The sequence below is a fragment of the Synchiropus splendidus genome, chromosome 3 (assembly GCF_027744825.2).
Source record: "Synchiropus splendidus isolate RoL2022-P1 chromosome 3, RoL_Sspl_1.0, whole genome shotgun sequence".
NCBI lineage: Eukaryota > Metazoa > Chordata > Actinopteri > Syngnathiformes > Callionymidae > Synchiropus > Synchiropus splendidus.
In genome coordinates, this window is record NC_071336.1 from 19,250,450 (window position 1) to 19,272,735 (window position 22,286).

Genomic DNA, 22,286 nt, shown 5'->3' on the forward strand with positions numbered 1-22,286 from the left:
AAGAGAGCAGAAATGGCAAACGAAGAAAAATCCTAAAATGAATCAATAATTTCAGGCAAACTAAGAGATAGGATGTGGAATGAATATGAGCGTGCAGAGTGAAAATGAAGCAAAAACCAGTGAGCAAGGTAGGAATGTGTTAGTGGGGTCTTTCAGCAGTGTGGCCTGGCGCTCTGTCGAGGAAACGAGAGCAGGGTGAAGAATGATGGCGGAAGACTGCTTGTATACGTTTCCCTTGCTGATGGCTGGGAGCAGAAACCGTGAGCTGACCTGAACCGGGGTCTCCCGGCATAAAGCCCTCATAAATCGCCCTGCTGGAAGACAAGGAATGTATTAAGTCATGGGCAGCAGTGTTGACACAGACTGGAAGGCAATGCTGCCCACACAGCTCAAGAGGAACTGGAGTAAAACTTGGCCTCAGACCTGAGGGCTGTGGGTTTGAGGCCAACATCAAGGGCTGTATATTTCAGAGCAAGCAGTAATTATATCAGGGGTATCGGTGAGGGGAGAGGAGGGAGAGTGCAATCACTGACCCTGCACTCCATCCTCTCATCAGAACCAAGTGCTTCTTTGCACAGAGCAATTAAGAACCTCGTGTTCAAGGAAGTGCTAATGAATATGCAGCATTATAAAAGGTGCAGTTGACCAGTTCCCCAAGTAGCCACATAGAGGAGTTCTGATGTTAACCTTGACCGCATGAAGTTATTTTAAGGATGCTGTGGACCGCTCATATTTTTCCTGACAAGAACTAAGTGCCTGGTGCATTAATGCAGCGGACAATTTTATTACTGCAGGCAAGCTGCTGTGCTAAAAAGCATATTCTCACACCAACATTAGGCCTCCAGCCTTTCAGGGGACACGGGAGAGTAAAGAGCCGCTCGAAACTAATCCATATTGGTTGTGGTCATGTAAAAAGGCCCCAAGGAGTTATGAGTTTCACATGACTCTCTCTGCTGTTGTGTGCCGGGCATTAAACAGGGGTCTGTCATTGGGGTGTCGGCTGTAACAGTAGAAACCTTGAGAAACGGAGGGTGGGGGTTCTAAAAAAGGATCTGGTGGGTGGTACAAGTGGAGTGGTGTTGGTGGGGATCGCCACAGGCATTTTAGCCTAAGTAAGCGCAGCTGTAGGCACTGTCGCCTATCTGCGCATATGCAGCTTAAGTGGGGGAAAAAATGATTTCAGAAACACAACCAAACAGGCTCATTTAGATAAGAGAATACAACACACGTCTATGGACTGAAAAACACACTCAAACCCCACCCCCCAGCTCCCCTCCCTTTTCTAACAGAGCCTCCATGCAGCAAGGGCAGCCAAAAGAAGGGAGCTGGGTCCGGATAACTCCCCATCTTATCCTAACAGGATTCAGCTTGTACACAAAGGCCTGTACGGGTAATGAAAGAGGGTTATGGAGTACTTGATGCCGGGTTAAGCAGTGTGCACAGTTTCCTCTCTTTTGTATCAAGAGTGGGACAATCCCCCAATCCAAAAAAACCCAAAAACGTTTTAATCACAGTCTTAAATGCTATTGAACGATGGACCGTAGACACAGAAGTGGCCTTCTGAGAGAGGGCTCACTCTAAAGCCACGATAGCGTGCCTTGTCTGAGATTAAATGAGAGGAAATAAACACTAGAAAACAAAATGGGCTTTGATCTCCTTTGTGAAGAGGCATGACCTACAAAGGCAGATGAGAAGAACGTAATGTGTTGGGAATATAAAGACTTAAGCAACGCTTATTCTCAAAGGTGGCAGCGATGATTTTATCATGCAATATCTGAAGACACATACTGTACATGGGATGCTATAAACTAGTGAATAAGCACATTTAGAAAATGTGCAAAAAGGGCTTATTGGACCACCAAACACTGGGTTATGCGCAGCCATACTTGTGTTTTCCATGGCTTGTGCGCAGAAGAAACTCAGCTCTCAGTGAATTATGAAAGAAAAATTACAAAATACTCAGGAAGCAAGAGTTTCTTAGTACTGTGAAGTGCAAGCAATGTATATTGGATATTTGACTATTTAAATGGTGCTAAGAGTACGGAAAACAAACCTGTGAACACACAGCTAATGTCTCTTTTCACCATCTGATGAGTCATATAATTCAGATACATTTAATTCATTTAAGGCTGCCTTGTTATTTTGAAGCAGTCAATCTAAAAACACTTCCGAACAAATAAAACCAATTTAAGGCCCAATGAAATGGATTGTAATCGCTTCATCCTTTCTGAAGGTAAAGCCAGATGGTTTCTGTTCTTTTTTTAACCTGTTGGCAACAATGTGTGCAGCCCCAGAAGTTATAAACCGACAAGTGAAAGAAAAAAATCGATAATATGAGATGAAATGCTGCAACCAGGACGGTAGAGAATGAAAGCATGTGCAAAGGGTTGGTGCTGCATTGAAGTGAAAAATGGAGTCTGTACACTTTGACAGCGTTGGATGGCCCATACAATTTTTGGAAACAAATAGCATTATAAAATTATAGAATGGAATTACATCAGAATGGGAACAAGATCGAATTTTCATTTTATAGTTTTTTTTCTTTAATAATTAAGAATCATCCATCCAATCTGCATCCAAATGTGAAAAAAGAACCTAGATTTTTATTCTTTACTAGCCATATCTGTTGCACTGTATATAATAATTGGCTACAAATAGTGAAAAAGAAAAAAAAGAATCACCATCCCTTACCTTTCCATTACATTTAATTGAAACAGTTTGAATATCCGCAGCAGGAAATGTTATAAGGGATATTTATTTGAAACGAAATTACAGGGATAAATACAATAATAATAATAATAATAATAATAATAATAATAATAATAATAATAATAATAATATAATAACCTACCTTTATTTATACACCATCTTTCAGAACACTGCACGAGCTTTCTCAACAAACTCTGATTTCAATTAGATATCCAATAATATAAATGATAAATAAATGATGATAACTAAATTCAGATGACATTAGTTAAATGGAAGACAATTTAATTGATGTCTCTTAAGGTTGGAGGTATTTGCGTTTTGGATCTCCTCAGGTAGAGTGTTCCAGAGTCATGGAGCCTTGACAGAAAAGGCTATGTCACTAGATTTAAATCTAGAGGTGACCCACCTGAGCATCTGAACGCCCTAGCTGGATCGTAATATTAAGTACAAATTAATACAAGTACTGTTGAAAGATGCCTACAAAGAATCATTAAATCATTATCCAAAAGCTTTTCTCTATCACAAGTGAGAGCCTCCTTTCACACACCATTTTCTGGACTTTCTTAGCATATAACAGAAGTTAGATGCTATGGGAGGACACATGGGCTACATGAACACAATATAAAACAACAGCTCTAAAAAATGAGAAAAGAGTGGCTGGTGAATATTTAAAGACTCCACAGAAGATTATTTGAAATCATGTTGTGACCAGGCTGTTTATCTGTCCAGCTAGTAGGTTTTATGCTGGCTTGAAGGATATACAGGATAAGTTCTGAAGTGGACAGGTATTATATTTTTCATGACCTATTGAATGCATAACATTCTTCATTAGAGGCCTACAGACAGGGCAGCACGCCATTCTCTCAATAGGACCTTGAGTATATTTGTTTGACATGGTACCAGAAAATTCTGTAATGTCATTCCATCCTTGCGTCAGGTGAGGATGAAGTGTTAAATAAAGAGCAAGCTCGGTGGTCGGTTGAGCGATGCTGTAATGGAAAAAGGGAAAGAGGTGTCTGGTAGAGCACAGATCAGTGTCTGCGAGATGAGAGCACTGCTGACTGAGTTAACCCTACAGGCCTGTCACATCGTGTTCTCAGCTTCACTGAGCAAGACAGGGCTGAGGACTGAAAAGGGTGTGAGCACGGTCACATGCTTCCCTCTTATTCGCCATCATAATGATTTGGAAGGGTAGACGAGGCTAAATCAAACTAATTTTGGGCAGAGCTGGATGTGCTTCGTCAAACGCAGCCATCACCTGATGAATCAGTGTGTCATTTCATCAGAAGGGAGAAGCCAAGAATGGCAAATGAGGTTCAAGCAGGGAACATGACAAGATTTTATTGCCAGAGATGTCCCATTTAAGATTTTTTGTGGCCGATGTGAGAGACTCTGGATCCAGATACAGAAGTCCTTGCTCAAACTAAATTTATATTTTATTCAGGTGCCACTGGGAGTTTAATAATGCAACGCCTGTACTCTCCATACATTTTATTCCTCAAGGAAGGAAATGTAAAGGAGTTTTGAAGGACAAACTTTTCTGTTCAATCTCATCGGACTTTCTATTTAACTAAGCAGATGACATATGAAACGATCACATGGTATGCCGAGTCCACTTTGATGCTTTAGTCAAATTGAGTACAGCTGAAAAACAGAACCTGCCTCATAATGTTACGTTATGTACGATACAGCCAGGAAAAGTGAGGGTTTCCACTACATGTGAAAGATGGTGGCGCACAGCCACATCTTAAATGAGAGGCGCCATGCCCTCAGAAAAATCTCTTTAAAGATGAAATTGAAACTAGTGGATAACACGTAACACATCATGGAGGTCTTCAGTAAGGTTTTAAGAAACCTCAGTGACTGGAAGTCTGTTGTTCGCTGGACTCAAGTCACAAATCCCGGCCACACATATGAGTCAGGCCGCTGCTGATTGGACACAGATTTACTTCTCGTGATTAAAAGTGTTTTTATTGTCACCAATTCAGCAGAAGTCAAAACTTCCCCATCTGTTCCATTGTTTCTCAATTGCTACTTTACTGGATGTGTTCTGTTCCACTATTTCAAAAACGTCCTGGCACAAACCCTGAAAATACCCACGTAAATGTGAAAAATGATTAGGTTCTATTTGCCAGTCTTGAGTCACCACAAAATCATCACAGAAAGAAGTAGTGTTTTTGCAGAGCTGCATCCAGAGAAACATGACCTTCCATGATGATTTTCTATTTTTCATGACCCCTTTGTCTGCATCTTCAAGTAGATAAGACTGACACCAAAATTTGATAATCTATACTTTACGCAAAAAGGAGCAAGTTGACAAGTTGTTGCCCCTTGACCACAGGCCAATTCTGACACTCAAGAGTAATGAGAGTCTGCAATAAAGCTGCGACCCAACACTTGCAAAAACTGCATCAACATCAGTGGCCCACGGGATATTTGGCAGGAGAGCAATGCAGTTCATGCTTCTTGATCTGAATTAAATACCAGATGAAACCTAAATTAGGAAATTAAACACATTTCTGTATGAAATCCAGGCTTATTGTCAGGTGCCATACTTCGCCATCCGAGAGAGAAGACTAAAAGAAATGAGCTGAACAGTGCTTGGAACCATTCAAACGTGAACCCCAATAATCCAGAATAATCCAGGCATTCTTCTATAATCTAGTTTTCATGCTAAAAATGTTAAATGACAGAAATCCAAACAGCATTTCGTAATTACACAAGATGACTTGGAGTCAAAACCTAGAGACCAGAATTCTTAAAATAACATCATGGTTATGTGATACTGAAATGCTAAGTCCAGAAAGGAAAACATGCATTGCACATTACGCCTGACTGGAGGTGGTGAGAGAGAGTGTGTGTGTGTGTGTGTGTGTGTGTGTGTGTGATTGTGGGATTCATAACCAACAAAAACGCATTGTTGGCTGGACCCAAAACAACCGAGCAGATTGTTTCTCCATGACAAAGCAGATCTGGTTTTTCTTTGAAATTGGGTTCGAGTTGCTGCCAGTTGCTTCAAAAGACTGGAAACAGAAGCTGTTCTAAGAGAGGGTGCAGTTTACTGAGCAGATCAAAATGTTATTCACATTATTCAACTGGATAAACCCAGAGGAGGGAAAATTCCCCAAACCACTGAACTGCAAGTGATGACAACAGGAAGCCACTGAGACTATATATAGCACCTCACAGTCAGGCTGGTCCAAGTCATTAAGACGCTTAATATCCAAACACTGTTTAAAGCTGTAAAATCAGACACATCATTGGAAGACAGTACCTGAATTAAGGGATGAAATTTAAAGGGCCCAAATTCTGCAAACCTTTTTTTTTCTTTTTAATTGTGCATTTTAATACATTTTTGAGCAAGTCAAGAACTTCTAAAAGAACCCTGAGGGTCCACAATTTGTATGGCATCCAACACTGCGAGTCCCGCCCAACTCTCCTGCCCCATATCCACTTCTATCAGAGCATCACATTTGATTCCAATTTATGTTAACAACGTAATAATGGTGGTGGTATTAGGTTCCAAGTGCTCGAATGACTTGCGTAATCTGTATCACGCTGGGTTCTGACTGTGTGTCTTTACCCTCGGTTTCCGCCCTCTGATTAGTGATGATGGCCCGCGTTAATGCTGCTTGTTTATTTTTTATTAGCTGTGCTCAGCTTGCTACTCAATGACTGTCGGTTGTTTTGTGACTAGCCGTTAGCTGCGGTTAGCACCTCGAGTATTGAATATGATCCAAGGACTAGACATTGTAAACAGTAGAGCTGAGAGATACGATGAATCTCTGAGGGAGGGGAAAAAATAATAATAATTAGAAGTGTTGTGTTTGTTCATTGAATTGAACATGAATATGACATAAACCCCATGCAAATGTTCCACCTGCTGAGACAAAACTAAAAACCATTTCGAAACGAACCACCGTCATTTTATAAACTAACACACAACTAATTTTACAATTCAACATCAGCAGTAAAGAACAGTGTGATAACGGAGAAGCTTGGTTGCCAGTCGATGCATAGAACTGTTTTGATGTAAACACATCAAGATGGTGGGGACTGTGGGAAATGGAATGTAAAGTTGAATCACGATGTGGCATCTATGTCAAAATCACCCCAGATCAGATTTGGCTAATTATTGGGTGAGTGCAGTGATGGAATTATACAGTCAAAGTTTGAGGAGGATATACAAACAGTGGGTGGGAAAAGACTCAGGACCAGATAAGGGAGGCAGAACAATAACAGCGAGAGTAAAAAGGAGGTTTCCAGCAGACATCACAAGGCTAATTAGATCTTATAGATCCGGCTGGACTAACAAAGGCCGGTTTCTGCTTTTGTCCTTAAAAAAGCCCTGAGGTGTTCTGTTCCATGTGTAATGGAGGAGTGGTAGGAGGTCAAGCTATTGAATGCCTACATGGGTCACGGCCATTGTTGTGTTCCCTCAGCAGACGCGGTCAATGCCAGATTGAAATTGAAATTGATTGACTGCTTGTGAATTAGGGCGGGAAAGCAAAGTGCAACATGTGAAGCAACGTAAGTGTGCCTCGCTTGACTTGTAGGAACTGGGCAATGGTAAAGAGTCCTCTCACTTGGTGTGAGTTATAAATAGCACGGTGTTGTTCAAGAACAAGAACCTAGGAAGCAATCGGGTGAGGAGCTGCACTACGGACATATCTAATGTTCTACAGGTGCCATGCCTTCTGACTTTCCACATTGTGCACCGATTATAACATTAACCGACTGAATGTATTAACCGATTATAGAATGCAACTTGAGAGCAACTCCAAAGGTTTCCGTGAAAGTAAGACTGTCAGCTAAAGGGCATCAGTCTGTGTGCCTAGTAGCCAGGATCTCACAGCTTAATCCCAAACAACAGAGACACATTAAAATTACAAGCAACAAAAACCCTTTACAGATGCATTGCTAAATATTTCACAAACTGGCCTACACTTAGTTAAATATGCAGCATCGCTACCAGCAAGAAATTTCCCATCATCTGTCCATCCGTCAAAACATTTGCAAGTCCAGGTGTAATATTGAGAGAGCAATGATATCTACAGTGTTTTCACTGGCAGAGCTTTGGGAACATGTTATTACTTTTGATTTTGAGCTTCCGTGATCTGGTATCTGTGACCTAACTAATAAATCACATGGTGCCAAATATGGTTTCTCAATCTGTGTAGAAATCTTTGACATACATGACATATATGACACACAATATGGTCCACAATATGGTCCACAATAAAACAATTACTATAAATGCAACAGTAATCCCCTCATATCAATTACTGCCATCAGTCGAGAATGGTGAATGAAATTGCTCCAAAAATATAAATACAATTGCATAGATGTCCTGGCCATTCAAACTACAAAACACATGCAACATCAGTTTACAATACAACCGTTTTTCCACAAGGATCTTTTGAAACTGTGACATAAATAAATAAATGATAATAATAATCCATCAAGCCACAATCCAACAGAGGAAGAAGGAAGCATGTTTTTTTTTATTTAACATTTATTGAATTAGTGACAATAAAAATGCTAGTTTTTAAACTAGCATTTTTAAATATCTTTCTAACCTGCAGTTGCCCCCACTACGGGTGTGAATGTTTCACGATCTCACGATTCGATTCAGATTTTCAGGGCCATGATTCCATTTAAAAACTGATTTTTTGATCCAAAATTATTTTATTGATAATGATTTCTGATCAGATACGTTGTCATGATCTACTTGCATCAACTTGGCAGACAGGATGACAGTTAGTGACATTAAAGTGTCTTTTTTTCACATTCATTACATTTTGAACTTTTATCCATGCTTAAGATGGAATTATTGCAACTGTTAACATAACAGCAATGTCACACACTGCTTGAGTAACTATATAAAAGGGCCTCTTTACATTAAAATGACAGATAAACATGTCACCTATTAAATTCTGAGGAAAGGACCTTTACTGGAGAGCGTTCTTTAGTCTCTTGGTAAAGTTGTGGCACAGCTGTCTCAGTGAAAAACTTGCAGAATCTGTGAAGCACGGCAATGCACGGGCGCTTGGCAGCCCAAAATGACGGCAAGCGCTAGACTTCAGCGAAGACTGTAGACTTGCATGGAGTTGCAAAATGGGGGCTAGGCAGCTGATTTTTATTTTTAAATCAATTCTGAATCTTAGCAAATGGGATTCATGATTTCTATATAAATCGAGTTTCGGCATATCCCTTGTCCTCGCCTGGTCTGTCTCTTCATATGTCCAGCCACATGCGTGTCTTGAGTTCCGCGAACAGCAGATTCTTCAATGTTTCCACTTGATTTTAATACTTTCAGTCAGGTGATCGGCTGTAATTCGTTTGGCTATGCAAAATCAAAGTAAATATTGAACTGCATTGTAAGAATATTTAAAAGGTGAGTACCTAATATTGTTGAAACCATGCTTGAAAGTTGCAGAATGTTTTCTGGAATGGCCAGAAATGAATGTCTATTCCCTCAAAAGGTGTGGAGCAAAGCATCAAATCTTACCTGCAAAACCAGCGGTTCAGGGTTAAACGCCAGAGTCATGAGCAGCTGCATTCTTTCAGTGTCCTTCAAGTTCTTCAGCAGGAAGCTACCTGAGTCTTTGGTCTCAGCATATCTGCGGACAACACGGTCCAGCAGTCTCTGAGAGGGACAGTGGACTAGATCTGACCAGCCCTCCACCACTTCAGGCGTTAATAGGCGAACGTCGCCATTTATCCTCGCAAATTCAGTTTTGTACATTGCTTGGATTAGGTCACAACGGGGCCTTCCAGTGGCCCTCTTGCAGATTTTCTGGTCTATCTCAGCAAGTTCTTGGTTGGAGCCCAGTCTTTTAAGCACCACGCGTCGAGTGCCTTCTCTGGGTTCGCCGTACTGAGCAAAGTAAACGTTCTTGACATTGAAAATGTCCAGAAATCTCAGGCGACCCCATGTCTCGAAGGAAACCTGTCCATTCATGAACTTGCGACACCAGCTCGTGCCAAAGCAGGCCGGACACTTGTTGAGGTTGATGAAACGTCTGTCGGTCAGCTCATTCTTCTGAAAGGAGGCAAACAAGTTGTGGGTGTTCATCAGCAAGATGACAAACAAGCCCACGACTAATAGGAGCTTCAGACAGCGGTACAGGCGACCAAGTTTGAGAGGCAGGTAGCGCAGCATGTTGGGGGAGGGGCCAGGGCAGGGGGAGGGGTATTGCTCAGTCTTTCACCGTGATGATGTCAATACCACATCCTCATGCTGCATTAGCGTTATTTCTATTCCCAGGGGAAACACTGAAGCGGACAAAGTCCGCCCGTCTTCCAGCTGACAGTTCCGGGAAGAGGACCGTGGGACATGTTCTCCCTTCCTCCAGCAAGTCTGACGTCCAGCCTGAAAACAGACAGAGACAGATGAGCCATATTGTGACAATCCTGCCAAACATTGTTTGGCTTGATCAAATAAACAAAACTGTCCTGTTGGGGAAAAAAGTCATGAAATTGTGTGAAATTTTAAGATTGTTTCCTTACATTCATTTCGATAAGAAAAATATACTGAAGGTGTTTTAAGGATGTGTAGAAACCCATCACAGCCTGTTACATTCATTATGAATAAAATGTGATTCAGTGTCATTGTAATACAGGGACTTTTCATCATTGGTTGAAACTAGAGAGACATTACATTTTAAAGAAATCACTGAATGTAATCCTAATATACAATAGACCATTTCTCTTTTTATCGCCTTTTACAACTCGCACCGTAATTGAAATCCCTCCAATAAAACAATGAAGCACTTTCTCTGGCATTCGTAATAATCTCACAAATTTCAATTGCCTCCATCATTTAAGGGATTTCATTACTTCTTCAGAAGAACTAAAATGGCCCACAGCCAACACAATAAAAACTGGCTGTGCCACATTCAGCACTTTCTCCCTGAAATATTGGATTTTGCCATCTCTCCAGATAAGAGCCAGAACCAGTAAAATAAGAGCTTGACAGTCAAATAACACAAAAAAGCACTAGATTTTTTATTCAGAAATTAAAATGTGAGGCGCTTGCAGGAGATTGTTGCGGAGAAGACGCCATCTTTCCTGTGATGTACACCTACACAACACCGTTTGCATGATTAAGAAGTAGCACTATTCTCAACGTTTTATTTGTCCAATATATTTTTAAATTAAATCACTGCAGCGCCCCTGCGTGCAACAGAACCTTTGATCATTCTCACAGTTTTATTTTAAACAGAATGAGACTGAAGCAGTTTCTTTGAAAAAAATACAAAAGATTTGCACATATATATGTTTACACATGCACACAGACTATAAAAGGCAACTTTAAAGCATTTCAGACCATGAAAACCCCATGCCACCCAGCTCAATGAGCTTTTAACAAATAAAACTATAAAGACACTTAGAAGAAAAACACGGTGGCCAAGGCCTTGACAAAAGCACTCCTCAATTAGAGCTCATTCAGACATGCCTATTAGGAGGGCTGACTAGAGAGGGCACAGCTAGCGAGCAAGTACAATTTCTTTGCTTATGAGTGTGTCACTGGGTCCCTCATATTCTGTTCTTGACAGTGTAAGTAGCTGAAAATGTAGAAAGAGACGGTCACTTCAAACTAAAACAGTTGATGAGTAAGAAAAGTCAAGCCGTTAGGCTCCAGTTAATCATTTGAAAACACCATGTTCTTTCCTTCGGCTGGAAAAAAAAGGACCAAAAATAGATCAGACCACCATCACCAATGCGTTTTTTACATTTGCGCCTATTCTATCCAGAAAATGTCATAAGTTTCATCACGTAACCATCAAGGTAAAGATGAAGGTAGATAATGAAACATTTCACAGAAGGTATAGTTAGGTGCTTTTACAGGAATAAAGAGTATGTTAGCATCCATGGAGTTCATAGACAAACAGCATGAGCAAGTTGTGAAGATTTGATTGGCTTTAAGTCATTTAACAGTATATATCAAACATTTGCATTTATATTTTTATTCAGACGAGAGATACTTGCTGCAGGTTCACTAGATTCCAGTCCACTTATTCAAAAGGGAAAGCTTGAAATGTCATTGACCAAGAATAGTTGAGAAGTTAATGCCATAATACAACGCACAACATTTCCTGATGAATAATGTAAAAGATAACTAACTGAATGTGCTAATTTTCAACACACATAAGGCCAAGGCGTGTGAGGCAAAAAGTACATGGTAGATAAATAATTCATACCCTTGAATAAAGCAGCAGTTATTGAGAAAGCCAAACAAGGGAAGTGTATGGTCAACCACAAAATGCTGACATCAACAAAACAAACCCGTACTGAGGAATGAATAAGCAATTAACTCATCTGCCGCATCCTTTTGGACAGAGCTACGAACGTACGCTGGAAGATGAGTAAACATTACACCATAATGCTCCATAACAACATTACTCTCGACAATCCTGAGGGTCAAAACTGCTAATTTAATTTAATTCAAGTTTAAGTTCATTCATTTAGTACGCACTTATGGGGGCGGGGGGGTTTGTGGGGCAGAATCCGTGATGCTGTTGCAGCTACACATTAAGAATTACAAAAGCATGGGTTCTCCCCAGGATCTTTTTTTTTTTTTTTTTTTTTTTTTTTTTTTTACCAGAATAGGGGGTGTTTCCACATGGATCAGAGGAAGTGTACCACATACAACGTGTGGAGTATTACAGGAATTATGCCAATGGCCATGTGCATTGCCCTTTTTGACCAGAGGTTACATATTCCTCAGCTGCTTTCATTTAAAAAAAAAAAAAAAAAAACTCATTTTGACTACTTAACAAGACCTCAACACCGAAATATTGCCTGACCGACTGCCTCTTTTTTCAGTTACTATATGTCCAGGGAATAGTCCATCTCATCTAATAGGAGTATCTGGGGAGACTTTCTAGATAAATGTCTGCTTTGTTTTGTCATTTTTACATCATGATTTGATATTTTACTTTTTTTTTTTAAATTCCCACTAATTCAGTCTGGAAATTAGCCCTCGATAAGGTCTATCCAACTATCCAACTCAACTCGGAACCTTTCTTAACCTATGGATTAAAGCCAGATGTGTCACACGATATAGAACAGATGCTGCCCATTAGAGAGCCAGGAATTCAAGACAGTTCCAATTCATTCACTGCCAACCTTATGCTCCAAAGGTAAGATGGAAAATACCACGAGACCCGTGTTCAGACCAAGCACCAAATTATCTCTTCACCATACAAGCCACGACGAGAAATGGGGCAACATTATTTTTTATTCCACAGTAGCGATTGGAAAAAGAGGAGCAAAGAAAAGACGGCAAATCAAAGGGCATCAGACTTCTTATGCATTGGAGATGAATTCTCACATTCAAAATGTTCAGAGATTGGCAGATATTTAAGGGCCACAAAATGGCTTATTACCGAGATCGAATAAGCACAGGGGGAGCAGTAGGTCTCATGGTGGCTTGAAACAGAATGACAAAGGTTGGAAAAAAGAGAGACGAAAGAGCCAAGTCATAATCTCTCAACCTTCATTACACCAAGACAGACAGACACACAAGAGTTTAGATTGAATATTCAGATATGTGAAACTTGGATGAGGACTTCACACATGCATTTAAAAACCAACAAATCTCATTTCACTGCATTTCCATTTCTAATGAACAGAAAATGAAATGCAAAACATACCAACACACAACAGTTAGTAGAATCCAATACCACACATTTAAAATGTGTAATAAGGTCTAATCTAATGATTAGAATCCTAACTCATGTTTTGGGTTCTATCCAGTAATTTAGCAGCATCGGGGCCACTTACATCAGGAGTTTGACCACCTAAACTGGCAAAATCCCTGCACAATGGGAGTTTTTTTTTCCAAATTGTGGTGAAATATGACTCCTATGTCAGTGTTCCCTCAGCTGTTTAAGGTAAGACTGGCTTTTGTGTTCCCCATCGTCAACATCCAACACATCGCTGCCCCCACTGCCAATCATAGACGATCAGGATTTCCCCAAATATTTTGAAAATTATGTACTGATAGGGTAATGGCTGTTTAAATTATTGTAGGAACAAGCTCTACCGAACACTGGAAAACGTGACTACAGAAGATACATCACACAATTAAATCACTGAAAGAAATCAACTTTCAGGAAACTACGTGATGACAAAGTGTTCATTTCACATTGTGTTCATTCCACATTGTGTAAGGACACTCAGAAAAGACTCCACAAAACAGCGGAGCAAATGGCCATTGTGGCACAGCAACGAGCATGTGGGCCACGGTTCGCAGGTTTGCCTTTGGCGGAGTATTTTTTATTTTGCTGAGAGCCAAAACAATGAAATTTGTTTTATTCATACGCTACGATGCATAAAGCCGCATGGTGAGGTGCAGATGCACTGTCTCAGTACCTTTCTAGACGTGTATTTACTAGACAGTCAGGGACACGCATCATACTAACAGAAAATGTCCTTCTAATAGAAAATGATAGCGGTAAACCTAAGTGTGTTTTTGTTCCACCAAAGACATTGCAGCTGGGAATGAGTGTCTCCTGCCATTTGCTGTATGTGAGTCATAAAGAATGAATAGATGTGACAGCACTTATAAGGTGCAGCTGGTCTGAGCAAAGGGTGGTTAGATTCCATCCCCGTCCAATCGGCTACATATTCTGTTTCCAAATTGACAATCCTGTTCTGATTTAAAGTTATCTTCTGGCACATGATTCTTATCGAAAGTTCTACAACCTTTTTTCAGTGTTCACTGCTTTTACATTGATAGTGGAAATGCCCCAAAATTATTAGAGTAATCGAAAAACGGGTATTGTATGTACAGCTTCAGCCATGGGCTGAGACAGAAATTCTTGAGTGTCCACCCTGAAAATTAACAGCTTTCTCAGAAAGGCTGCCATCAGATAGAATATCTTAAGTCGTCCCATTTATTTTGCATGTTCCGTCTGACACTGATGATAATCCGCATAGTTTTCATTGGGAATTAGGTTTTCTACATCCAATCATCAGAGACCAGCAAATCTCCATCAGCATCATTTGAAGATAAGAAGTGTGTATGTCAGAAGAGCTCACAGGAGAGGAGCCAAGTAAAACATGCCAGTGCCAGAATTAGGAGTGAAAGGGTCACATTTAAACAAGAAAATTTCGTTAAAAATTATGCTGGCTAGTGCATGTGTCATGGTGAAAAAGAAGGTTTCAGCAGAGAATTGGAATTTCTGAGAGTATGCTGTATTCTTGTTTGTACAGGAAAGGAAAACACAAAGGACAATCACAGTCAAACCTCAAGTTTGCGGACAGAACAGTCACAAGGTCTTATTTTCTTTGTACATGTACTGATAAAGATTTTCCAGTTATAGAGCACTAAGCAAGATGCAAAAAAAGGCAAAGAATCTGGGCTCTTTAGGTATGAATGAAGTTGAAACAATACATTGTATCATTTTTTCCCAACAAAATGAAATTGGATATGGAGGCCTTGATCCCGATGGTGAAGCTCAAAAAGAGCAAAAAGCTAGTTGTTGGTCCCCCACTGTGGAACTTTATTCAAATCAGTCCTACATCATTTCTTTTAACCACTACATTACCTCATCTAGTTATCCTCCGAGTCAGTGAGGTGTTGAAAAACTAGCTATGTTCTTCCAAGACAAAATAAATCAAGCAAAATAAAGACAAATCTGGAGAAAATAAATGGTTTTAAGTTCACTGCGCAGTAAAAAAAAAAATGTTACTCTGCATTTGAGGAAGGAATGTCAGCTAATAGTTTTTCCATAAGAGGTTTTGCACTTGCAGGGAAAATTCAAAATTAGAAACCCATGCAAAGACGGGAATAAGAAGCCTCCATTTGCAGACACAAATCTCCACTGCACGTTGCTTCAGTGGAACTACTGTTGCCAAGGTTATCGACTGAAAGAGTCAATAATGTTTGATCACAAAAACATTCGGCCACAGTTGGAGTGTCTCGGAGCAGCATACACACAGGCACTGATGGATAGATACAAATGACAGTAGCATTTACACGCCTAATGGAAAATTGAGTCGCAGGAATATAAGCACCAATTAACAGTATTCCCACTGGAGCATTAACCATTGCATGTGAGGTTCTAAAAAAAATGAGAGATGGATGGATAAAAGCGAACAGCTAACACAACTTCCACCAAACCCTACACTATTTGGGCCACCATTTCCATAAATACAACTTATAAAGAATATTCAATCAACCCTCGAAGCATTATGAAATAAAAATTTAATCAGTCTAATCTGCGTTACATAAACATTACAAGTACAAAACTAACATGTTGTTGTTTTTCAATAATCAGAGTATTTGTATACTAAGTACCAGTTCTTATTAGATTTTAGTGTTTAAGTCACATACCTTGGAAAGGGCACTTCACACAGATGCCTCTATGTTAATTTCTTAGTGGCCAAAATAGTCACAAACATATGGTATAGTAAAGAAATGTATTAAAGAATGCTGCCACAAATGATCAGAAAAAAGAAAAACAATAAGCATCTTATTGAACGTTGTGAACGGTCAATTAGAAACATAGAAATTGAGGGTTGATAGGGAAAAGTGATTTTTAATAAATGAAAGTCCGAAAATTTATGAAGAACCTGGCCCTTAACAGCTTTATAATACATTGTGCTTCTGAATTCTGCTTCTACAATGAAGTTATGTTTCACTAAAGACAACATAATAATTTGCCTAATTTAGCCCAATGAGGTAAAAACCTGCTCAACAAAACCTCTTATTCCACCATTATTGTTCAATCAAGAGTTCAAAAATAATCTAAAATCCCCCTTGTTTTCTGAGGCACCTTTTATGCTTCAGTGACAAGTATTTCCCTGTGAGACGCAAGAAAGAGCCAAATCAACCACCAGCGGTTCGTACGTCACAGGAGCAGATTGCGTTTGATTTTCATTCTCTCTGCTTTTGTCAGTTTCCAAGCTAAATAACCTTACAGAGGGTTTCACAATAACTCCCCAGTAAATTGGAATCAATTATGAGTAATTTCATGGGAAACGTTTGCCACAAATTAAGTCAAAGGCTGAGATTCAATCGAGTCTATACTTTGTATTTGACATTTTAATGCGAAACGGTATATCATTGTCTCACTAATGTAGCCACTTCCCATCATTTAGCAGTCATTTCTGGTGGCTGGAACTTTTGTCTGTTTGACAAACGGCTCAAAATGTTTGTGCACCAACACAGCAGGCAAATACAAAGCAAATGAAGCTGGCCAGGTACAAACACGTCGCATATAAATATATCACTTAAGAGGAACCAAGACATTTTTTATGTATACATTAGTCATATTTACTGATTTGGATGAGGTGCTTAAACATTATTAATTAACAGCGACAGCATTTTGACCACAGATGTATACATCATTTAAAACTCACTGTTTGCATGTATCACTTCAATATTTCTAAATTATGAAATACAACAAGAAACACTCAATGAAAGCGAGTTCAGCAAAGAAGCTCATTGATAAAGGCAAAAATCTATTTAAAATGTCAAAAATAAAGTACAATTTTGAGAAATAACAATAGTAAAAGACTGACACCAATTCGAGAGAATATCTTAAAGAGCTCAAAAAATTAAAAAAAAAATTTTTTTTAATAGATAAAAAGCTACGAACATGTTCAACGGAGTAAAACACCAAGTATTATTTCAACACATGGAATCATACAACGGGATGACCCATAGCACAAGTAGGCTGAAAATGAAATCTCAGTCAGTGAAGAAGCTTTTTTCTTATGTTAAGAGAAGGTCACTGCATTTCCCGTCAGTCTTTCTGTGAAAGCTTTCTCTAATACCACTTGTGTATAATCCCAGGTCATTCTTTGAAAAATGTATGGCTTGTATGCAATCGTTTTAGCACGAATAAGTTTATCGGCAAACCACACGGAATCGAATTTACTTAACACATACAGACACTTCCTCGGGCTTCCTCAGACAAATGATGAGTAAAGTCGCGATTTTAAAATAGCTTGATAGTTCAAAGAACGGTGGTAATTCCGGGCAGGTCAGATGTGTCGAGATGGGAAAGATGGACTACAGTCTTCTGTTGTCATGAGACCGGTCCTACTAGCGACTGGAGTTCAAAGTGACTTGCCTGCACTCACATGTAGCCGTGTTTGACGGACAGCATTTCCCCGGAACATTGAGTAAATAATGAAGGAAAAGCAGGCTTGCGCGGGGGGGAATGTGCTATTGTTATTATTCTATAGGGTGATGTGGGAGTACTGTGGAGGATGATGACTTGATCTACGGACGCAAGCAGCAGCGAGGAAAAGAAACAACAAACCTTTCAGACTTTTCTCATCCTCGGCTCTGCAAGAGTAAAATTGCTTAGTTGGTCATTCTTCAAAGTTGTGGCTCCTTCCGAGGCAAGAAACAAACGGCGAAAGGGCGGTGTTTTCTTCTGAAGACAGCGGCTACTTCGAAGGTTTCCTAAGAGTCAAACTCACACGGGCTTCCCATGTCTAGCTGCTGGGTCCGCAGGCAGCTAGCCTGCTAGCAGCCGAAATAAACAGTTAGGTTGTCGGCTCTTAACTCTTCGTTCACCGGATAATCTTCGAGTGGAGGACGCGGTCGTGCTCAAAACACACGCCGGCGTCTGCCGTGCGTGTAAACGTCCATGTCTTTCTGCGTATCATGGGTCCCTTTGTGGTCGCAGTTGTGTCCCTTTTTCCTCTCAAAGCAGCAGCTCACTCCTCGGTGCCACAATGCCTCTGTTTCCACTCTTTTCAACGGCAGCCTCTTTGGTCGTTGCGACACCCGCCTCCGCTTTACGGCTGTGATTGCCAGGCGATGATTCCAGTATTGGCTTGTGTGGGACGCCACCAGCAGTAGAGAGACCGACGTGTTCTTTCTTTCCCTCAACCTTCATCCACATTGTGCAGATTTGCAGCTAAATATTTTTAAAAATTAGAAGAAATACAATAAACTGTAAATGATTAAACAGGAAACTTACACTACAAACAGTTTAAGCATTAAGAGACAATCCAGAATTAAACTCAAAATACGATTTTCTAACTCATCTACAAGCCACAACGTTATGACTAATGTGAGGTCCAGCTGTGAGTCATACATTTGCTCTTTTATATGCTCGACCATTGCTGGTCATTTCAGCAGTTCACCATGTTACTATTCCCGATAACATCTTCATGATCGGCCAGTGAACTGTAATCACCTTATAATCTACATTTTGGTTGTATATACTATCATGCTCTTTCATTCCCACGTTACATGGAGTATCATTAAAGCGGTTTGCAATCTTAAAGTTTGCAATGAAATATAATCATCTTTTTTGGCGATCCGACTAACATGTTTTTCAATAGTCAGTCTTCTTTCGCTCATCCATGAAAGTACATAATATAATTAACTTCTTATGATCAATGGAAGAGTCAAGCGATTGCAAACAAGAAAGTGGATCACATGAAACAAGTTGGATTTGGTTGCGTAGATTTGTTGTTACTGACATCTAGTGGACAAAGATAATTTGAGTTTTATTTCAATGAAAGCACAAATATTTTTATGAAACTGGATAATACACAAGTGTTTGTCAGTTGACTTTCAAACGGTTCAGTTTTTTTGCTTGATACCCACTATACTGCATTCTAATATTGTGATGTCTGAAAGTTTTGCCACAGTTATCTGTGGAAATCTTCCATGAAAGTATTAATATATATGTGCAGTATATTCACTAAGTGGTACTTGTTCGACTCTGTTTAGCAGCTTGCAATGCCAATGGAAAACAAAGAGGAGAAATTACTGGTCCTCTGAGTCCCATTTCAATTCTGTGTACACTATAATGTAGTGTGGGTAGGTGTATTAATCTGAATTTGCAGCATTGTTTTTCCCAGTAATTATTTCTTTTATTTCATTATTATTAACAAGCATAAAAAGATTGTAATTTCCCCCCAGTAATGCTTCTTCTTCTTTTTTTTTAAAGTACTCGTCACAATGGAGTTACAGCGTCACATGTGTTTGTACTCCCTGGAACACAGCTCACCAAACATATCTGCCCTGGAAATATCCATATTTCAGTGACATTAACTGAGCACCATTGAATGTTTTCCCTCCTAACCGTTCGTTTTTCATTGGCTTCCCTTTGATCACATCTATATTTCATCCAGAGTGTGTGTTGGGTATTTACATCCCCGTCTCCTCTAATGCTCTCCAGTTATTGGCTTTTCCTCTAAATTACCTGCATGGTCTGTTTGTTGTTAGGGAAGTGGGAGAGCGATGCAAAGTGAAGGAGGGCAAGAGAGCAATTTAACCTTTATTAAGGTTTTATTAAGGAGTAGATTGCATTTTCAGTCGTGCATTGCCGGCGATGGCTAATTACAAAGCCGAGGGAGTGCAGTGGAGGATTTACTAATGGACTGTTGCCGATCGGATAAAGAAACGAGTGTCTGTAAATAGTGCTATCTCCAACCTTCTTGCTATCGAGACTCTCGGCTTCATGCATTTTTCTTTTGTTGAGGGCCTTTGAAAAGCAAGCAAACTTAATGGTTTTATAATAGTCTGGGTGACAAGATCTTCCAAAACAAACAAATATTATAATCTGAGGAATGATCACCCCTTGGTTTTCTATGGAGAGTGTTCAAGATTCTTTCAAGATTGTTGCTTGCACTGCCCTTTGAAACAGTTACTGCATACACATGCAGTACAGTGTTATGTGCAATTAAACTATTCTCTGATTCACAATTCACAAAAGCAGGGTTACATTTCAGTTTCAAATATTCCTTTACGCTTTCTGACTTTGTCCAAATGATCCATTGATCCAATGATAAAGGAGATTAAAAATGAGATTTGAGAAATGACAGCCATCAGGTTCCAGTCCAGCAGGAGGCTACACTGGATACAACTGGGATGTTGCTCTGTTATGGATGGGCTTTTAAGAAGCCAACAGTAATTCATAGTCCAAATATGTTCAATATAAAGGTTCCAGTTGTGAAGTAAAGGCACTAGTTTTGTCACAACCTCAAAAAAAGGTAAAGGTGTTCAGAGTGGTCAGTGTATGACTGGAAAGTCACTGGTTTAATCCCAGCCCTTGATGTACTTGATGTACTTGATGACACGTCATTGATCGTAACGCCCGATTGCACTCTGTGCTGTCCCTCAGTGGCTGCTTGTCTGAGGACGAAATTAATTTCCTTGAAAGAGCTTCAATATAGTTCTGGAAGCTTTGCAGCGGTGTTGTATTGTAAATATATAAGGATTACTTTGAAGACATATAGTCTCTTTTGTTGGTGTTATTTTAAAGTTATATAGCATGTATAAGAAACTGCAGAATAAAACAAAACATTCTGAAAATATTTGAATGTTTTATGGCTGCATTATGAAAACGGTTTCATAATGTCTCTCAAAGAATGCAAAATGGTCGTTAATCGGTTAATTACTGTCAAGAACATGGATAGAAATATATTCACGTTGAGAACAAACAAAAGTAAAGCATAATAAGTGCATTAAAGCCTTCCTGCTGTCATTGAGATTTCCCTGTCCATTCAGCCTTCAACAAGCATCACGGAATGTTCGTGGCTCATGGCTGAGCTACCGCTCCCCAGAAACACTGGACGTCCTCTGCTCCTCTGAATTAGCAAACAAGCAGAGATGACCACAGAAAGCAGCCCATCCATTGGAATATGGTGTACCGCTTCTCTCCATTAAGCCTGATGCATGTGGGGTCCTCACTGGGGTGGATCAGGATTTCATGGCATCACTGAGTCCATTATGTGTCACAGGGGTGCAAAGCGTTGCTGTTTGTGGTTTGAACATATTAAGTGTTGCTCTGTTGAAGAGTTTGAAAATACCGCACACCTCCACTTTGTAGTGTGGAGCTCATTTTATTCAGGCTGTGTTTAGAGTTTGGTCATCTGGCTGAGCCCTTGAGTAGAGCAGACCCATGCATGAGAGTTTGTTGATCCATCCGTCCATCCATTTATTAAGGTACAAGACTTCACCTCATGAGAGAGGAGATTCTGTTCTGGTCGAGACAAGTGTGCCGGAATAAATGACAGCAAGGGAAATCGATCATCAGTGTTGCAGATTTACACCAGTATCAGAAGAAAAAAACACTGTCACCATTGTGTCAAGGCAATGAATAAACAGCTGTGAATAAATGAATACATAAATTGATGTAGTCTCAGACATATCCGTGAGAAGACGACCATGATGTTTTAACGCTGGGAGACATGAAAAGGCTACCTTCCTTTCTGTTTCACTATTCATTGCATCATGTGGCCACAGACAGACAGAATGTGCACAGATTTTCAAACGAAACCATTTATCCCCTTTTACTTTGGAGTCGATTTGAGGTTGCCCTGGCGTTATCGTGAAATTTGCTCATTGCTATTCCACGCTTGAATGCGTGCAGCTTAGACAATGATACTCCATTCCCTCTCCAATTAATGCCAAGTGTCTCTGTGTTGAAGAGTGACACAACCAGAGGCACTTGTGTTATGGTAATCAGCATTGGAGGTCTGAGTCACGATACTGGAAGAGAATGCTGATGAACTATACAGCTGACATGCGTGGTCTGGGATGCACGGTGGTCAGGATCCATCTCGTCGGCAGACTTAATAGCTGCAAT

The 22,286-nt window shown here is 39.9% G+C and overlaps 1 protein-coding gene across 1 annotated transcript in view; it reads right to left on the reverse strand.

The window, feature by feature from the left end:
* Positions 1-18,463, reverse strand: part of dipk2ab (divergent protein kinase domain 2Ab) — a 35,111-nt gene extending 16,648 nt beyond the window's left edge. Inside the window, exons 1-2 of the mRNA XM_053859312.1 lie at positions 17,994-18,463; positions 9,221-10,084 (exon numbers count right to left, since the gene is read on the reverse strand). Coding sequence (XP_053715287.1) covers positions 9,221-9,874 — 654 coding nt within the window. The 5' untranslated portion in view covers positions 9,875-10,084; positions 17,994-18,463. The remainder of the gene's footprint in view (positions 1-9,220; positions 10,085-17,993) is intronic.
* Between the last annotated feature and the right edge of the window lie 3,823 nt (positions 18,464-22,286).